The 18,488-nt window shown below is 41.1% G+C and overlaps 1 protein-coding gene across 1 annotated transcript; it reads right to left on the bottom strand.

Moving 5' to 3' along the window:
- Positions 1-4,045: 4,045 nt before the first annotated feature.
- Positions 4,046-10,086, bottom strand: IGFBP1 (insulin like growth factor binding protein 1). The gene is made up of 4 exons (XM_030229668.2): positions 9,696-10,086; positions 7,842-8,020; positions 6,115-6,243; positions 4,046-4,948 (listed from the first exon to the last, which is right to left on the bottom strand). Exons 1-4 carry the CDS (start codon positions 10,084-10,086, stop codon positions 4,817-4,819), a joined length of 831 nt encoding a protein of 276 aa, XP_030085528.2. The 3' UTR covers positions 4,046-4,816.
- Between the last annotated feature and the right edge of the window lie 8,402 nt (positions 10,087-18,488).

Raw genomic sequence — 18,488 nt, forward strand, 5'->3', positions numbered from 1 at the left:
TCCCAATGTCTTTCTCATGGGATGCTACCCCTCTCCCTGTACCCTCACAGTAGCTTCCTTGCATGAACTTTGCTTTATGGAGGAGGTTGTAAGTCAAGGGAGGAGAAAAGGAAGGAAAATAAAGCCTTTGTTTGTTGGCAGAGCTATCATCAGAGCTATTTTCATTACTCAGAATGCAAGTGCTGGTATATTTGGGCTCCTGCTCCACTGGTACTTACTGGTAATACAGAGTGAAATGGCTGTATTCCCAACAGATCCTCTCCTTGTTCTCTCACACCTTTAACTTAAAAATGGCTAGGTAATGTAGGGTGGTATGTCAGTAAGAGAACCCTTCCACTCACACCAGCTCTGCTACTGTTACCCAATATATATCACCTACCTGAATCCCAGAGTCAAATAAACACAATTAGGTGTTTGCTAAGATGCTCAGACCCTACTTTCCTGTGCAGTCTGGATACCTGCCCAATTCTCAATACAGCTATTTGTCCATAAATGAGAAATGTGTTGGCAAACAGAAAACATAAGACCTATCTTCAGTGCAGCCTGGGGAGACTGTTTAGGCTAGTGGTTTATCAGTGGAGTGATAGCTGAGGAAAAGTAGACCAACTTCAAAAGTGTTGTCTAAAGGAACATATAGAACTTGACCACTTGACCACTCGCAGCATGGTGAGAGACTCTAGCTTGGAGTGAGTAGCTTGGATCTATTTTTTTTCAAAGGCTTTTTTTTTTTTTTTTAGTGTATTATTATTATTATGGGTTGAGCAGGGGTTAGACATTGGTGTTGCTCAACAATAGCAAAGCAAGGATGTGTGTAGAAACATAATTCTGAAAAGTCAGTGCTGCTAAACTGCTGGTAAAGATCAAGCATCTTTACTTCTGACTTTGCAGAAAAAAACCTGCTCTGTTTTAGCATTTTTTTAGGATTCCCTTGTAATATCTAGTGCTATGGGAGCTGAGTGATTTCCAGAAAGGCAGTAAATCCTGTGACACATCTCTGCCATGTGCCATTCCTTTCCCTCCCACTTTTCTTCTCCCTGAGGAAAGAAAGCTATAAATGATGCATTTTTAATTTTTAATTTTATTTTTTTTCTGTGTTTAAGACTAACATTAGCAAGTGCAAGATCAAAGGGATATGTTTGTTTGTAAAGGGCTAAATTTACATGTGCTTAATATCCTAATATGCATTTTGGACTGGGTCTGCAGGAAGATGTTCCCTAAGTTTTTCTTTTCCAAAGCATGTGGTCTTATGGGAGAGAAGTGACAGAGATGCTGATATGAGCTTTCAGTGTTAGGGTTGGTTACCCTTCACCACCATTTCTCTACTCCTTTCTCTCCCCTCACTTTCTGCCAGCTCTAGCTGATACAAATGTGTCTCTGCTGTACACCAAAGCAATGAGCAGAACTGACTCAGTATAAGCAAAGGTGCTTGTACCAGGTGATTTTTGGTTGTCTTTGGACAGCTATAGGGGAAACAATGGGTATAAAATGAGGTACAGAGGGCAGTGACCTCATTTCTGTGCTATGAATATTTTGCAGCTGGCAGTAGGCCATGGGCAGGAGGATGCATGACTGGAAAAAACTCTGCTGCAGCAAACCTGATGGTTTTGGCAGGAAGAAACGATAACTGGGTAGGTAGGGTTCTCAGGTGACATGAACCAAACATCACAGATGCTCATCTAGGACCTTCCCACCAGCTAATTTCTTTTTAGGTAGAGTAGGAGAGATGCAAGTGAATATGAAGGGAGGGAGCTGAAATAACAAGGATCAGTACATCTGCTTTACACATTCAGCCACACACCTGAGCTGGGTGAGTATCCTGTGCCACCTTCCTTGTGTGCACACTCATTCCCACCAGGCTTGGCTTGCCAGCACAGGAGGAACCATTGCAGCAGGCACACACTGAAGCCAGCACTGCCAGCTGACACATGGAAAAGGAAAGAAGAGAAGAGAAGAGAAGAGAAGAGAAGAGAAGAGAAGAGAAGAGAAGAGAAGAGAAGAGAAGATAAGAGAAGAGAAGAGAAGAGAAGAGAAGAGAAGAGACAGAGAAGAGATAGAAGAGAAGATACAGAGAAGAAGAGATAGAAGATAAGAGAAGAGAAGAGAAGAGAACTCCAACAAAACAAAAAACAAACAATCAACCATCAAAACCACAAAACCAAAGTGCTCCACAAACAGTAAAAATGAAACAAAGAAAAACTAAAGACCTTTGATTTTTCACCCTGATGTTTGAGACTGATCATAAAAATTAGGACAAAGCAAGGTGTGTGTCATCTATGGTGTAAATGTAGACTAAGCTTCCAGCAGCATTTTCATAAGGAAGATAAAATTTGCCTGCTTTGCCTCCTTGCATTAGTCCTAATCCCAGTATATGGAAGAGTCTGGTTCTAGTCTGACAGCTCATCCCAGAGCAGCTGAGCAGATGTCTGTCCTGGTGAGTCCTGGCAAGATGTCATAGGAGGCCAGATTGCAGATGAGGCACTCCTCCCCTGCCACTTTCAGTGGGAAGTAAGGGGCTAAACACTTCTAAGAAATTGGCCAATCATTCCTGAATGTTGTACACAGTAACTTCTGCTTCTGGTACTTAACCATTAGAGGAAAGAGTATCTCCTAAACCCCTGTCCCCACTGAAAACTCAAATTTCTTACAGCTAGGATGGGAACTTTCCACCCTGCAAAACATTGGAAGTAGCTGTCCACTGGATTGCTATTCTGCAAATAGACTATTTCTACATAAACTATTAATGTTTCCCTATATATATAATAATCCCAACAAAAAGAATCAATTTCTGCTCTTTAGAGATAAACATTTACGCAAGGTCTGTGGGGTAAGAGCAGTCAGAGTACTCTTAAGAGTGTGCTGTAGCTGTGAGTCTATGATTTCCCCTCCTTTCTTCACTATTTTCCTTGGCAATGCCATGACAATTGCTCTGTGCTGAGCAGACTCCCTGAAAAGGACTCCAAAACTTGCTGCTTCTTCATTATTTTGATACAGAGACTGCCAAGCATTTGGACATAGTGCATGTGGTGCTGTAACACAGTTTTTAGCCATGTTTCACAGCTGCTCAATACAGAGATGTTAGACAGTAGTTAGTTACACTACCAATACCATAGACTGCTTTTTTTGTAGTGCTTTCCTTGGGAAGATCTCAAAAGGCTTCACAAAGGAGGTCAGTAGTATGTCCACACTTTTGAATCTAGAGCAGTTTAATAGATCCCCATTGGATTGGCAGACACTGGCATGCAGATACAACACAGTCAGCAAGGGCAACGTATGAAGCCACAGAAACGTGACAGGGAGAGCAGAGATCTCTACACTTTCACTTTGCAGTTTCAACAAACAGCTTCCCTCTCCCATTTAAAACTCAGAGTTTGTGCCAGCAAATGGCAGGAGACTTTTAGGTTTTCACTTCTGCCAGACTCTTGGAAAATGTTATCACTACCCTCCCCGCCTGTTTTCATAGGAAGGGTTGGTGCAGACTGTTTTCACCTGTGCCACTTGCTTACTCCCAAACCCGTTTCTCCATGAACAAAATCAACTTGAAGCCAGAATGGCAGTCACTTGCATTCTCTTTTTCTCTGCAATCACTAAGTTAAAGGAACATGAAGGGGAGGGAAATGAACCATATCCCAAGCCAGGAGCACCCTTTGCTTTCAGAAAAAAGTGTGAGGCTGTTTTTTTCCCAGCCTCCTTTTTATAACCTCTGACTTTCTGTGCAGGAAATGGCTCTTTCCAGTCTTGATGTTATCTTGTAAATATACTAATACTGCTGCCTTGGGCATTTGAGTGGAAAAAGGCATCCAGATTTACTATCCAGAAAATCTTTTAATAACTTCCCCTGGAGGCTGCTATTTTGTCTAAGACAGAGGCTTGCATGGCACAGCTGGGACTGGAGAGGACAGGACTAGGGCAAAGGGGCAGGGAGACCAAAAGAAGGAAACTCATCAAAGGTAAAAGGAACACGGCATTCAGGAGGTAGATTTGCAAGAATTTTCCTGTTTTCCTGCTGAGGTCAGACTGTTGAAGGGAAACAAGTAGAAAACAAGAGACAAAGGCAGAGCAGAAGACTTTTAATAGCTCGTTTTAAATAATATTGTTAACATCATGAGCGACTTATGCTTATCAAAGGTAGTGCAGAATATCATATTGTGTTTTGCCATTTTTCCAGTGCATATGTTTAAAAAAATATACAAATAATGTCCCATCAGGAGCTTTGGTATATAATATTTTTTTAAGAAACAGACTGGCATTGAAACAGAGGTGTAAAAGTAACATAATATGTTAACAAAACATGTTTTAAATAAGTGTCTAAGCATGCTTTCTACTGAAATCTATTTTTAAAAATTCAGCTTTACATCTATAAATACATAGTACAAAAATGCAAGTTTACAAGCCAATTTTTTCCAATAGCTACGCCATTTGAAGGCTTTGCAGCATTCCTCCAACACAATGCATATATTTAAGCACAATAATATTAAGTATTTAAATATAAAGTTATGAAGTGTTTGAGAATATAAATTAGTAACAACACATAGAGACAAAAATACATGCAGTGCGAAATAAATAATTCATCAGCTTTACATATGAGAGTATATATAATATTATACAAACAAAATATACAAGATTGTAGGATTTGATCTTAAAGTAGCTCACATTTGTCACTTAAACGTGTAGGCAATCTCAGTGCAGTAAAAATGTTACTTTATGGGGTTACTCATACACTCAAAATCAGGTGCACAAGACTACCTCAGTGAAATGGCTCCTGATTGGAATGGTTCCTGACTAGAACAGGCCCCACAGAAAACCTTGGGGTTTAGTTTTATTCTTGTGAGCTGAGATACTGTTGGCATTCTGGGTCTCCTTTAATTGCTGGGGATCCAGGAATTCTTCTGCCATTTTTGGGATAGACACACCAGCATTCAGCAGATTCTCCATCCAGCAAAGTTTCACACTAGAATATTATTAGCAAAAAAAAAAAAAAAAAAATTCTGAATAAGTAACTGTAAGATCACTTGTGAGGTACTGCCAATAGAGGTGTTGGACACAATTAGGGTCAGAAGGTGGGGACCTGCCATGCACAGGCTTGTTTTAAATGCAGTGGTCTGCAGAGCCTCTAAACAACACACTTGGTTAGGGAACCAAGACCTAAGCTCAGCTACCACAAGAGCAACTTCAGACTTAAAACTGTCCGGTCCTTGGTAAACAGCAGTAGAAAGAAGCCAAAAAAGCAATATCTTCCAGTGCCAGTGTGAGAAATGGATGGATGGCAGAATATACAATCTCATAGGGTGAGAGCAGTGATTGAACTTTTTGTCTCTTCACACAAGGAACCAAAAAAGGTTATATGTTTGGGTTTTTTTTTTCTTGAGGAGGGGCTTAAACTGGTTTCTGTTTGTACTTGATTAGATCCCAGGTCACAGTGTTTGTGAGTCACACGGTGATGCCATCCCCAAAACCAAAGAGTCTTGGTGACACAGAATTATGCTGACCTACTAAATTTGTGTGCATGACCTGTGGTTACGGGGTGTGGCTTGAGGTTCGAAGCTTTAGTTAGTTTTGCAGGTTACTCTCACTGTAACTTCCAATAGATTTTTTTTTGAGGGTATAATGGAAATGAGCAAATAACCTAATCCACAGGCAGCACAAATCAGTATTTTTGTTAGGCCTTCAGAAGGTCAATTTTGCTCTAAAGAGTTGTTTGTTTTTTTTTTTTTTCACTGCCTAAGTAGGTTTTCCACTGCCTGTGAGCTGAGAACCCTCTCTTTACATATTGATTATTATATATTCAATGGGTTTTGGCAAGGAGTATGGTGGATCTTATGCATTAATGTCAACTGAATGAATGCTAACAAATCAGGCACGTGGGACAGATAGGGTTAAAATATTTGGGAAAATGCTTTGAGTGAACCTGTTTTGTGAAGGGAAAAAGACTTCTGCCTCTATTGCTGACAGCCACCAGCATGCAGCTCACCTTGAAGAGAAGGACAAACCAAGTATCCCTGTTTTCACAACCTGCTGCAAACTTGTGAGTTTGGGAGCAGAGGGCTGTGAAAGGGTTGGCTGTATCAGGCTAGTAGCAGCACTGCTGTGAGCAGAGAAGGGGGAAAAGGCACACACCTGTTTGCTGTGGTAAAATCCATTCTTGTTGCAGTTGGGCAAGTAAAATTTGTAAATCTCCCCTCTGCTTCTCTGCTGAGCCTTCACCAATTTATACAGGGCTCTGTAGAGCTCCTTCTGACAAGGACCCTGCAAGAATACCAGGACAGTGAATACCAAAATCACAAGTAAATCAGCTACATAAAAGGTGATCAGAATATAGACAGTAAAAAGCTGAAAATACTTATTAGGCATAAAGTCTACACCAGACTGTTTTGCATGTAGTTTTTCTTCTTTCAGTAAAACCACAGCCAGAAAACTCTGGTGCTGCATTCAGACCTTTGTTTTTATTCTTTGAGGTTTTTTTTCTGTTCTATAAACATGGGGATTTTAGTCCTTAAATTGCCACTCAAGAAAATTTAACTTGTACTAAGTAAACACATTACTGCTGAGAGGATACAATCTCCCCTCTTATAGGGAGGCGGAAGTTAGAAGACTGGTACATGAGATTGGTCACGTTTTCTAGGTTGCCATGGCTTGTGCTCTGTTGATATATGGAGGATAGGTGCAAGACACATAGATGGTGCAAGAACAAATATCTGAATGTTTGTTATCTTTTGTACAGGACAGACTCGCTGCCAAAGCAACATGGAGCCATTCTGTAGCTCTGGGACTAAACCTCAAAGTTCTTGGAACTGGGAATGAAGAACTCTTTGCAATATTCACTGTTTTCACAATTTGCTGGCTCTCTTTTTCAAAGTCACAATTTCTGTATATCAAAAGTACCTAACACATTTGAATCAGTACAAGAAAGGAAAAGAAACCGAACAAATATTTCTACTTTTTGAGTGAAAACATAATCTCTGCTTTTGCAAAACCTAACCCATGCTAGCCCCTCACATAAGCTGTCATATTCCAGTCTGTGGGTTTATCTGTGGTTCGGGGTGAGAAAAGCAGAAGCCCTAAAAGTCAGAACTGCAGCTAACAGCACATGTACATAACAGTTCAGACTAAATCAGTGATTAAGTTCTGTTCTGGATATGGAATGAGGCTTCCTAAAGTAAGGTGATTAGTATATTTATTCTTTTTCTTTTCCATTTTGTCAGTGACCATTACGAGCCAAATCTTTTGTTCTGCCCAGCTAACCCAGCTCCGTAATGCAGGGGTGCTGCTGCCGCCTGGGACCGGTCTGACCGTGGTTCTCTGGTGCCCTCACGTGGAGCACAAACCTGCTTGCAAAGGCCTCACATTCTCATCACCCACTAGGATTTTGCAGCGTCGAGCCCCACTTTAATTGTTGAGGGGTCTTCTTTCTACATGAATACCCTTAACAGTGTTTCCTTGTGATCAGCGCGAATCACATTCTGTTTTGCATTGATATTTCATCAATAACTACATGGAAGGACTCCCTTTTATTTTGCTGTGTGTCGGACTTTTCTTAACTAAAACAAAAAAGGAGTCCAAGAATTTAATGTAGATTCCTGTAAATTAAGGGGGAAGGTTATAATCTGATTGTAAATATGGTGAAACATTCAGGCTCTGCAGGAAGTCTGTTTAGGACATACCTGATGCACACCTGTTATTATGGCTCCTGACGTTTTGTCTGTTCCTCAAGCATCTGATGAGAACATTCCAAAAGCTGGTTTGCCAGCTGCCCAAAAGACTGATATTTCAAAGTTGCTGCTAGAAATTCAGTAGAGCAAGGCTTTACTGAAATGGTCTCTGAAAGTTTTACAAAGAAAACCCACCTGCTCTTTCAATTTCTTGAGTTCAGATATTCTCTTCGCTTTCATATTTTCATATGCAGTGATGGAATTCCAGGGAATGGATTTATCCTGGCCTATGGGAAACATCAACTGATAGTTCAGCAGCTGATCCTGTGTTATTTCAGTGCTTTCCAGAGGCATATCATCAGGTTCTATAGAATCTGGAAGTGAATGATATTAAGGTAAACATCTTCAGTGAAATTTGGCATTTATTTCTCAAAGTTTAAAAAGGTGAAGAAAAAGATAAACCAAAAAAAAAAAAAAAAAAAAAAAAAAGTAATAACTAAGACATCCATTAGAGTAGATCCAGTAGGAATTAATTACATGCGCAGCATGGCAAATTATACTTTGGTAATAAATTCATAGAAGGGCTCAGCAGCTATTCTCCAACAAGTTGGTTATTTTATGATCCTTCAAAATTACTTGAATCCCAAAGATGAAGTTGCAGCCCATCTGTTAGAAGTGAAAAAAACCTTCTTGATTACAGTGGGTTGTAGAAACTTGGCTATATGAGAAAAGATTGAAGTTAAACTTGTAATGAATTTAGATTTTTGTCAGAGTGATGTATTTCTGATTTTAATCATGAGAGGAAATGGTCAAGACCTCATCCCATGGTATCCTGTACTTTGCTCTTTCTTATTCATAAATAAGAAGGGGTAGCAATTCACAGGGGCCAGAAGTTGCTCCTGCTGACCTGCAGTAGACCAAATAGCAAAGAACTGGTAGAAAATATTTGTTTCTGCCTGATCATGGCCTTCACTGTTCTGCCTGACCAGTGCCTAAATCAGCATGTGTGAACTCTTCCACTGAAAGCAAGAGAAGCTCTTTGCAATTGCAGGTGATTCGTCATAGGATAAAATTTTTATGTGTCTAAATTACTTGCTGGATCAAGGCTGTAAACAGGCAATGGATTGACAATGTTCAAGAAAAAATGAAGGTGAGAAATTGAGGAAGGAAAGAAAGGAAGAAAGAAAGGAAGGAAGGAATGAAGCTAACTCTGGAAAAATCAAATCAAATTTAATGCAGGTAGCTTAAATACTCAATTTGGTCACTGTTCTCTGCCTTCCCCACCCCCTCAACTACAAGAGAAACTCCACTTACTTCTACTAATGGCTATTGTTATTTTGAGTCAATGATGATTATTTTTGTAATGCTACTGAGTTAATAATCACTTCATAGACATAGCAGTAGTGATGATGAAAATAATAATAATAACAATCATCATCCTAATTATAATTATAATCATAATAAATTGAAAAATACTAAAATAACACTGAAGAAGTTCCTGCCCATCATATAGTTTAAGATGCTTGAGATGCCTTTTTGCCTCAAGATAATTTGGCCAGCACTCCATTGCTCCAGGTACATTTTATTCCCAGGCACAAAGCCTTTTCATTCTCTATCATGACTTTTAGAGATGGACATAACCAAAGCCTATAAAACATTTGTCCTATTCCAGCTGCCGTCTGCAGCCTCCCAGATACTTTATTGTAGTTATTCTGCATTGTTCCACCACAATGCTTTAGGGTTTTCGTGCTTTCAGACTCTAGCGTACTAGCTTGTTGCAAACATCTTAGGCACACCAGGATGTGCCTCACCTCGAACAGGTCAGAGCACGTTTCCCTGGAAAGTGCATTCCAGCCTCCCCGTATTTCAGACGCTTCCCTAACTTCGCTCATACTTCGCTCAATGTTCCCAGCCTCTGGCTCCCGCAGCCCGCGTCGCGCCTGCCCATCCCTCCGGCAGCCCTCGGCGAGGGCTGTGCCCAGCGCCCGGCGCGCAGCTCCCGACCGGGCCCGTGAGGCGGCGCGGAGCGGGGACGCGATGGTTCGGTACCTGCCGGCTCCTCGGTACGCATCCCTTCCACCTCGCTGGCGGGCAAGCACGTCCCGCGCCCCTGGATGAGGGCGGAGAGAGGCCGGGACTCCCTCGCGGGGATGTGGCAGCGGAGTCCCAGGCGGCAGCGGGCGGTGTAGACCCCACAGGGCTGCCCCGGCCCGAGGGCGCAGATCTGACAGCAGCCGCAGCCGGGCTGCCGGGCAGCCTCCGGGCAGTCGGGCGGGACGGGCGGGCACAGAGCGAGCCTCTCCGGGGTGCAGGGGGCGCAGAGCACGGGCTGCGCGCCGCGGGCCAGGCGGGCGGCCGGCAGCACCGGGAGCAGCAGCGCCGGGAGCAGCAGCAGCGCCGGGAGCCAGGCGCGGCACAGCGCGCACCGCGGGCCACTCATGCCGCTGAGCAGGGGCCGGGGCAGGGCGGCTCGGCGGCCTGGAGAGCAGGAGGAACCTCACATACATTCGGCTTGCCCGGGCCATTTATACAGTGCTTTGCCTGAGTATTAATCTTTAACCCCGAGTTAACTATTATCTGACAAGGGGGGCCGGAGAAGCGTCGTTTCACTGGCAATTCAAGTCCCTGGCCGCTGTTCCCCTCCCCTTTCACTTTCCTCCTTTATCTATTTTCTTTCGTCCAGACATGCAGGAATGCTTTTATTCCCTCACTCCCACCTCTTTGCCCCAACACAGTTAACGAGGAAAAATGTGGTGGGGGCTGGAGAGAGAATTGGCAGAAGGGAACGGATGAATTGGGGCTATCCCCTCCCTTTTTGCTTGTCACAAACGTCTCCTTTCTTTACTTTTCATAAAAATGTAAATGTTCAAAAAAACAAGGGGGGAGGGGTGGGGGGAGGAGGGAAATCCCATTGAAACTGAAGCAACTGAATTCATATTTCCACAGCAACAAATGCAACAAACCTTTGTTTAATTTTCGTCATGTGGCTGCAGGTTAGGAGTACACTGACATACCGAAGAGGAGGCCTCAAGGGTAATAAAGCCATCAGGGTCTTGTAACTACTGCACACATGCACGTAGGAGTCCTTGCATTAACCTCCGGGGATGGCTGCGCAGCTGAAGCAGGGTCTCGTGTGCCTGGGCTCAGTTTTGCTCCTGGAGTGAGAGAAGGATCAGTCCCCAAAACAGGGAAACCAGTATTTTGTCAAACGGTTAAATAATAAATTAGATATCTGCTTTTCTGTCTGTCCTTTTAACTCTCTCCATCTCCTCATGTATCACCTAGGGGAGGTGTAGGTGGGAAATCTTTCCTTTTCTCCTTTGCCTGCAACAGTTGCCACTCTAGTAAAAGTACTCAAACTTCACTGTGCTGAACAGATTATTTTATCCTGGTATTCACAGTATGTACCAAGCTTGAAATAGCACATTCCACTGCAAAGTCACGTAATGCAGCATGATTTTTTGTTTACTTGATTTTTTTTTGTTGGTTTTTTTTTCTACATTTATTTATCTTCTTTTGTAAATACATCGTTTATGTGAAAGAAAGTGAAGCATAACTGCAGAGCATGTTTAATGTCATTATTCACTCTGTTCTCCAATATTGATGACAAAGGTTTTATTTATAATGTAGTGATTTCATACCCCTCTATATTCATAAGTCAGTTCTCAAAAGCATTGTCATTGATTACAGACTTGAAACATTTTCACTTAACTACTTTTTTTAAAATTCAAATACTTTCAGGTATCTCTATCTCAATACACCAAATTTGAAACTCATTAGTATTTTAAAGTACTTTAAAGAAACCTAATTTTACAGATTTTAAAATAATTTAAAATAGTAAAATTTTAAAAATAAGTCTGTAGACTTTGCGTGTCTGGGTGGGAGCAAATTTTGGCTAAAAATGTAGGGCACAACAATTGCAATTAAACTTTTCAAACTATTTTCCCCACTTTCATTTCTACTTTTTATTGTGCATCTGTCTTGGAAAACTACGAGTCTCTTACCATTCAAAATGAAGTGAAAATTATAAAGGAATGTGTCTATTTCCTCTCCCAAAGAGAAAAATGAAACAATACAAAACAAAGCCTCTTTCATGAAGAAACATGAAAAAAACAAAAACAAAAACAAAATCGAATGGAAAGTAGACCAAGTTGTAAAATGACAAAGACCCAAAGAACTCATATGCATTTGTATATGTGTATATGTGTATTCATTGGCCTCTCTATGGATTTTACTGTTTAGACAGCTTTTTATGAACTGAATTGAGGATTATTGACTGACTGCTTAACATAAGTTACTGGCCTCTGAAATTACTGTACTCCAGCCTGCCACTGTCCTGCCTGCAGTTTTTCTGTCTAAAAAAACTGAGGTGAACTGAGAATAAACAAATTTTAATGATATAAGAGAAATGATTTTTAAGAAGGATTTTTTAAATCATCACCATCATTTTTAAGTAATGAGATAAAGACGCAATGCAAGAAGTGTGTACTTGTATGATGTACAGGCCTACATAAAAAAATCACTGTTAGTTTCAAAAAATCTCATTCTTCATTTCAGGTCTTTGGCTCATTTTTTCTTGCTGTCAGGCAGCTGGCAGTATCTGAACTGCTCAGGCAATTCCTAAGAACTTGCAGCCTTTTATAAATCAGATTTTTTCAGTGTATCCAGTAAGAGAAACAAAAGATAAACAACACCCCTCCCCACAAAGTGAAAAGTGTTTTTGAAAGTATTTTTGGTCTGTTTCCTTCATGGTTCCAGGCGCACTTGAAATCATGGCCCAGCCCTTTTTTCACTTGCTGTCTTTTGTGAAATTGAATTGAGGAAACCTAAAAATCTGCCAAAGAAGATTTTTTGAGATGTTCTTCTATACAAAAGGTAAACCCATGAAAATCAGTCCCTCCATATTTCATTAATGTAATGAACATATGTTAGAACAGGTTATGATAACTTGGGACAGCATCAATCAACCAGACAATGCTTTCGTATAGACCATGGGACATCAATGAAGTGAAAGCAGTGAAAGCAGTGTATATGTTTATGTAGACTCTGATGTAATACCACAACTCATCTACCAATCTCCATCTCTGACCCTGATATTTCTTTAAAGAACACAAGTAGATAACACCCAGGAGGTTAAAAACATTAATGATATAAAGTTGTGTTTACTGAAGACTTTTGATGGTAATTTTTAGGTTTTCCAACTGTTGACTCCTAACTTGAAGCACTTGTCAAAAGGCACCACATGAATCTCAGGCAAGGTTTACTTTTTCTGCAAGATTTTCCCATTGGTTTCTCAATAATTCTTAGACAATTACTTCACTTTGAATGATAAATAAAGTTAGGGATTTTTTAATTCTTTTTCTTTTAAGTGGAGTGACTCACAGAATGTAAAGTCCTACATACATTTGGGTGCAAGTCATTTTATCCACTAGTTACCAAAAATTCAAGTAACTTGCCAAATAATTTCCTACGGAGACTGCTTATCTGGATATGTTTTTAAAAACCCCAAATAAACAGCGGGATATCCTCATATCTTTTTTTAGGTAAGAAACTAATTCTAAATTTTAAGCCTAATATCTGTAGTGGTTTTGGTTCGCTAATTGGAGATTTCTTGGCTAATGTACTAATTACTCCTGATCAATTATTAGTGCACCCACTAGAATGTACTTACTTATTTCTTGCTGTGAGATAGGATTAGGAAAGAGGCAAAGAAGGCTCAAAACTTTAAAAAGGTATAAAGAAAAATTTATTAACAGTAACTAAAAGAAAATAAGAATCAGAACACAACCTTCAGAACATTTCTCCTCCCCCTACAAACTTTTCTTTCCCACTGATAATGTAAAGAAACAAAACCTAAAATTTCCAGTCAGTTTACCACCTCTAGAATAGTCTTTCTTCAGTTCACTTAGGGGGAGAAGTCCCTCTTGTTAATGTTATGGAGACTTCTTCACAAGTAAACAGTCTTTCATGGCTTTTAATTTCCACGAATAACAACCGCCTGGGGAAATCTGCATCATGAAATCCCTCCTATTTTCACAGCATCTCCCACAGCTGTGTTTATGGGCCATGTCAACTTATGGGGCACAGTTTTAAAGATGAGTTGTTTAAAAGCAAAGGTTTTCATTATCAATCTCTGAAACCATCTTCATCTCTAGGAAGAGAGATCTCTTCCTGGGAGCACAGGATCTTCATCACTCTTCTTTCCTTCTCTGTTCAAAGTTCTAGAAGGATTACAGCTACTTTAACATCTGCTTACTTTAGTATGGAGGCCTTTGCTCAATACCTACAATTTGAACACTTTCATCTCCCCATACCTTCACGCATTACAGGGAAAAAAAGAGTCCTACTCCATAGCTTTACAAGAGGATTTCAGCCTAAAACTAAAGGCTCATCCCTCCTCTCTGGGTCTTGACTTCTTCACTGACCTCAGTGTTTTCATATTGTTTCTTTGCGTGTCTGCACTTCTGACATGTTCTCTTACTCGAGGGAGGATTGAAGCACCTTAGATGGTCCCGTGTCCCCAGCAGGACTTGGTAGCTTGTGGCAGGAACTGCGGCAGGGGGGGTAGCAGCCAGGATCTCAGCAGGCAGCACGCCAGGACTGATGGCTTCTCCTCTGCCCCTGCCCAGCAGCCAATGCAGGGGTCCAGCAGGTATCCTGTGGCAGGGGCTGCCTGGCCCAGCCTGGCTGAGACAGGGGCAGGGCTGGCCGTGTTACTTCTTTGCCAGCTGGAAGGGAAAAGAAAAGAGTTCCTGGGTTTCTTTTGTCTTTCTGTGTTTTTCACAGAAGCGTGCATAGCTTTCCAATGGTTTAACAGATTATCAATTCCCAGAACCAACTACTGATTGATTTCTTACCAGACACAGAAGAAACTGCTGACAATCTCTCCCAAAACATCCCTTCTGTGATGCAAAACTAACACAATATCCAAAAGCACTATGATGCACACACACACACATACCACACACAAGTGGCATCAAGCATATGAAAAGAAACAGCTATGATACAAATATAAAACCCATAGTTTCTTCTCTGAATTTATTCCATATAAAAGAATGCTGTATTTCAGCTCTGTGGGTGATCAGGAATTCTAGTCAATTGATTGTGCTTAGGTTCTTGATGAATAATTTGATTCACAGATGTTTTGACTGTTGTCACTTTGTACCAATGATATGTAAGCCATTTGGTCTTATTTATCTATTCTCATTGGGTAAATATGACTTTTTGAATTAAATTTTGGGTGCAGAGAAGGCTGTATTCCAAGTTTGTGTTAGACTAACTTTTGGAAGCAGACTGATTTTGCTATTTTGCCCCAGCAATTAATTTGGCTAAAATATGTGAAATAGCTTGTAAATACCTAAAACTAAATCTGCAGTAACTCTAGTGAGAGGCAGTCTCATGGCAAATCTAGCTGGGGAAGGCTTCTATCAACTTCTTGCATTAAATTATGGGTCATGAAAAAAAGAGAAAAATGTAGTTCCTCTCCTTGGTGGCACCCAAAGTGTCTGGGCACTGAGTAAAACACCTTGTTTGCAATGTTGTGCATACATAGGCTAGCCAGAAAACTATTTTCTACAAACAGTTGCACTCCTCTGGCAAGAGAGGTTAAAGTCCTGTAGTCATCCTACCACGGGCCAGCCGCTTTCTCAGTTTGCCTAGCTGGAAAAATAGTACAGAAACATTTTGACTTACTGTGGCGTGACAAAGCTGGAAGTGTTACAGAGTATGAGTTCCTGTGTGGACCTTTAATATAAAAAAATCCCTTCTGCTTCACTGCTTCTGCTATAGTCAGCATTACCAAACCCAGGTAGGAGTATTTCTGTATGGAGTATTTCCAGCCATGGAAATAAAGGCTTTTCAGTGCCTACTCAGTGAGCTATAGCTTAGAAGGGACTTTCAAAAATGTCAATTACCCACTTAGCACTGGCTCCAGGCATCTAAACCAGGATAAGCTGTTTAAATATCTTTGTATTTTTCAGCCACTGTGTCTCTCCAGGCTCAAACCAGAAAAGAACACCACTAACCATATGATATGCCCTTTACTGCAGTCCCTGAAGGCTGTAGGTGCTGATAGAGTGAGACTCCAGCCCTCAACACCATTAGGTTTACTTGCTGAAGTTGTTGCTACCTTATGCCAATGAAGGAAAAGGCAAATTCCCCAGATATTTACTCTTAAAGCAATTTAAACATATTAGCACTTACAAACGCATCTTCAAGCATCTCAGGTGAAGTGTGAAGAGCAAAAGACTACCACTTACTTTGATGTCTGGGTCTGTCACACAGGTTAAATGCCAGGATTCACATGAAACTCCCCTTTCCCCCTGAACAAATACATGGCTTTCCAGGCACAAGCATTTCTACACGTAGTGGGGAGAAAAGTAGGCAGTACTTATGGAGAAAAAGGAAGATCCAGACCCAGACCAGGGCCATCATAGTCACAGCCAGTTGCACAACTTAGAGGAAAAGTGCCTGGAGGACAACAGCCAGCAATAATTAATGTGTATTGTTTTCTACCTTATCAAGTGCAACAGTGGATATTCTCTTTGACACTAGATAGACTGGATATTGAAAGAAACTTACCGCAAACTCAAAACTGGAGGAGCCCCTGATGTTTCAAGTTCCTGATCTTTTCTTCTGAGGTTTCATGGAGACTTCTAACCTCTGTGAATATATCTGGCTCTTAGTACTTTATTCTTATGTGTCATTCTTTGATCTTTTCATTTTTAAAAAACGCTGATAAAAATAGGAATAGTCATAGGATCCAGACCAGAGTAAGTCAAGAGGTCCCTTTTCTCTGGTCAACTGTCCCTTGAAGTAGGAGGTCAAAGCTGGCAACAAACATGCCAGAACTGTGCTTCCTAAAGGAACAGGGCCTGGGCGCAGGCAGAGCAGAAGACAGCAGCCTGGAGTTCTTAGCAGGAGAACAAGGAGAGTGATAAATGCTATTAAAACAAGAGGACACATTTCTCTCTATCAATTAAAATTGGAGACCACTGTCTCCAAAAAAACCCACTTTTTTTGGAGACCACTGTCTCCAAAAAAACCACTTCCTTTCAAACCAGGACACTTGGTTTTCACATTTTGGCTATTCAGTTCTGGTTCTTACAGAAATAAAACAGTTTGCCCAGCTTTTGTCAGGAAATCTGTCCCAGCCTTTTGTGCTGGGGCATTTCTGATTTCAGCAGTATTATTTGTCATGATGATGATGATGATGATGATGATGATGATGATGCTATTGTTGACAGTAATACCAAAAGTGCTTTTTTCAGGTTTCAGAACCTCTACTGTTTCCTCAGATGTCATGACACAGGATTCTGGGACTTCAGTAAGTTCTAGAGAGCCTGAGGCTTGCACAGAGAGCTGAAATCAGGTAAGCCTCCGCTGGGAATCAGGTTTGCCTAAGCTTTAGTGACTGGTGGTGTCGGGTTTCACACTGGCCAAGTGGCAGGCGCCCACTAATGTCGCCTATTTACCCTCCCATGCCACAGCTGGGCAGAGGAGAGCAAAAATTAAAGGGCTCAAGAGTTCAGATAAGGGCCAGGAGAAAACACTCCAAGGGCAAAACAGGCCCAACTTAGAGGTATAAAGTGAATTTATTAGTAACAAAATCAGAGAAGGATAATAAGAAGTAAAATAAGTCCTTAAAACCACCTTTTCTTCCCCCCGCCCCTCCCTCCTTCCCACTGACAACACAGGAATACAGGGGGTGGGGGTTTATTCAGTTCGTCTCCTGGGATCTTCTTCCTCTGCTCAGGGAGAAGGGTCCTTCTCCTGTGAGACTGCGGGGTCCCTCTTGCAGGAGACAGCTCTCCAAGAACTTCTCCAGCGTGGGTCCACTCTCGTGAGAAGCAGCCCACCGCACCTTCTGCAACGCGAGTCCCTCCCACGGACAAAGAGTCCTCCCAAAGCTGCTGCGGCGTCGGTTCCTTCCTTTTAATGTAATTTTCTACTAATTCATGTATAATACCTTTCCCCTGTGAGCTGATATTTTTCTCATAGAAAACAGTCTTTTGAAAAAAACTGTTTTACAGACTTCTTAAGTATATAAGCAAAAAAAGCATAAACCCTGACATTTTAAAATATCAAGTTCAAGACTTACTTTCCTTTAGCTCACTGATTGTGCATTCTGAGAAACTATAATAACCAACAGACCTTTGTGGTGTCATGAATCTGCTACAGTGTTTTTGCTTCTCTTATTCATCTCTTCTCCAAATGTGATCATCATAGACTTCATTTTGCTGGTCTTACACAAGAAATTTGCCCTGTGATTTGTTTTCTTTTATCAATTTTTATCATCTCCCAGCTGTGGCTAAAAAATGTTCTACTGAATGTACTAGTAAAGGTCAGGATGCACTGTTGATTTGCATGCTTGCATCATAACCTTTGTGGAATAGTTGCCAACCCTACAGTTTTAGTGAACTTCTTCTCAGCTTCCCAGAGGTATTCAGGATGCCACACAGCACTTCTTTCTCCACTATTCCAGTTCCACCCCTTCTTTCTAGCACAGTTAAAATTATAACACATATCCACAGTTTATTTACAACATATGTTTTGTAAATGAATTTCTTGATTGTAATTGCAAGCCTTCCATCTTATTGCAATGTCTTCCCTCCCGTGGCTTCTTGTTGTTGCTGAGCTATGGTTTGTGCAGGTTTTGTAGATTTGTGTGATGCTTTTCTTCTAGAGGAATAACAAATGCTGAAGCATCCATGACCTTTGTATGAATACTCTTCACACAACACCAATTTGATTTAGGTGCAGGCCATAATATGCAATGAATTGCTTGTGCTCTCTTGGCTGGGTACTTTGAAACCCATTTTACCTGGAATCTTGTGCTTTTTT

The sequence above is a fragment of the Serinus canaria genome, chromosome 2, assembly GCF_022539315.1.
Source record: "Serinus canaria isolate serCan28SL12 chromosome 2, serCan2020, whole genome shotgun sequence".
In the NCBI taxonomy this organism is placed as follows: Eukaryota; Metazoa; Chordata; class Aves; order Passeriformes; family Fringillidae; genus Serinus; species Serinus canaria.

What these genes read in the sequence shown, in the direction of transcription:
- IGFBP1 (XM_030229668.2), bottom strand. Translation starts at nt 10,086, where the DNA reads ATGAGTGGCCCGCGGTGCGCGCTGTGCCGCGCCTGGCTCCCGGCGCTG. An exon ending in GCGTACCGAGGAGCCGGCAG is followed by an intron (nt 8,021 to 9,695) that starts GTACCGAACCAT and finishes ATTCACTTCCAG; the next exon opens with ATTCTATAGAACCTGATGAT. An exon ending in GATTTTACCACAGCAAACAG is followed by an intron (nt 4,949 to 6,114) that starts GTGTGTGCCTTT and finishes ATAATATTCTAG; the next exon opens with TGTGAAACTTTGCTGGATGG.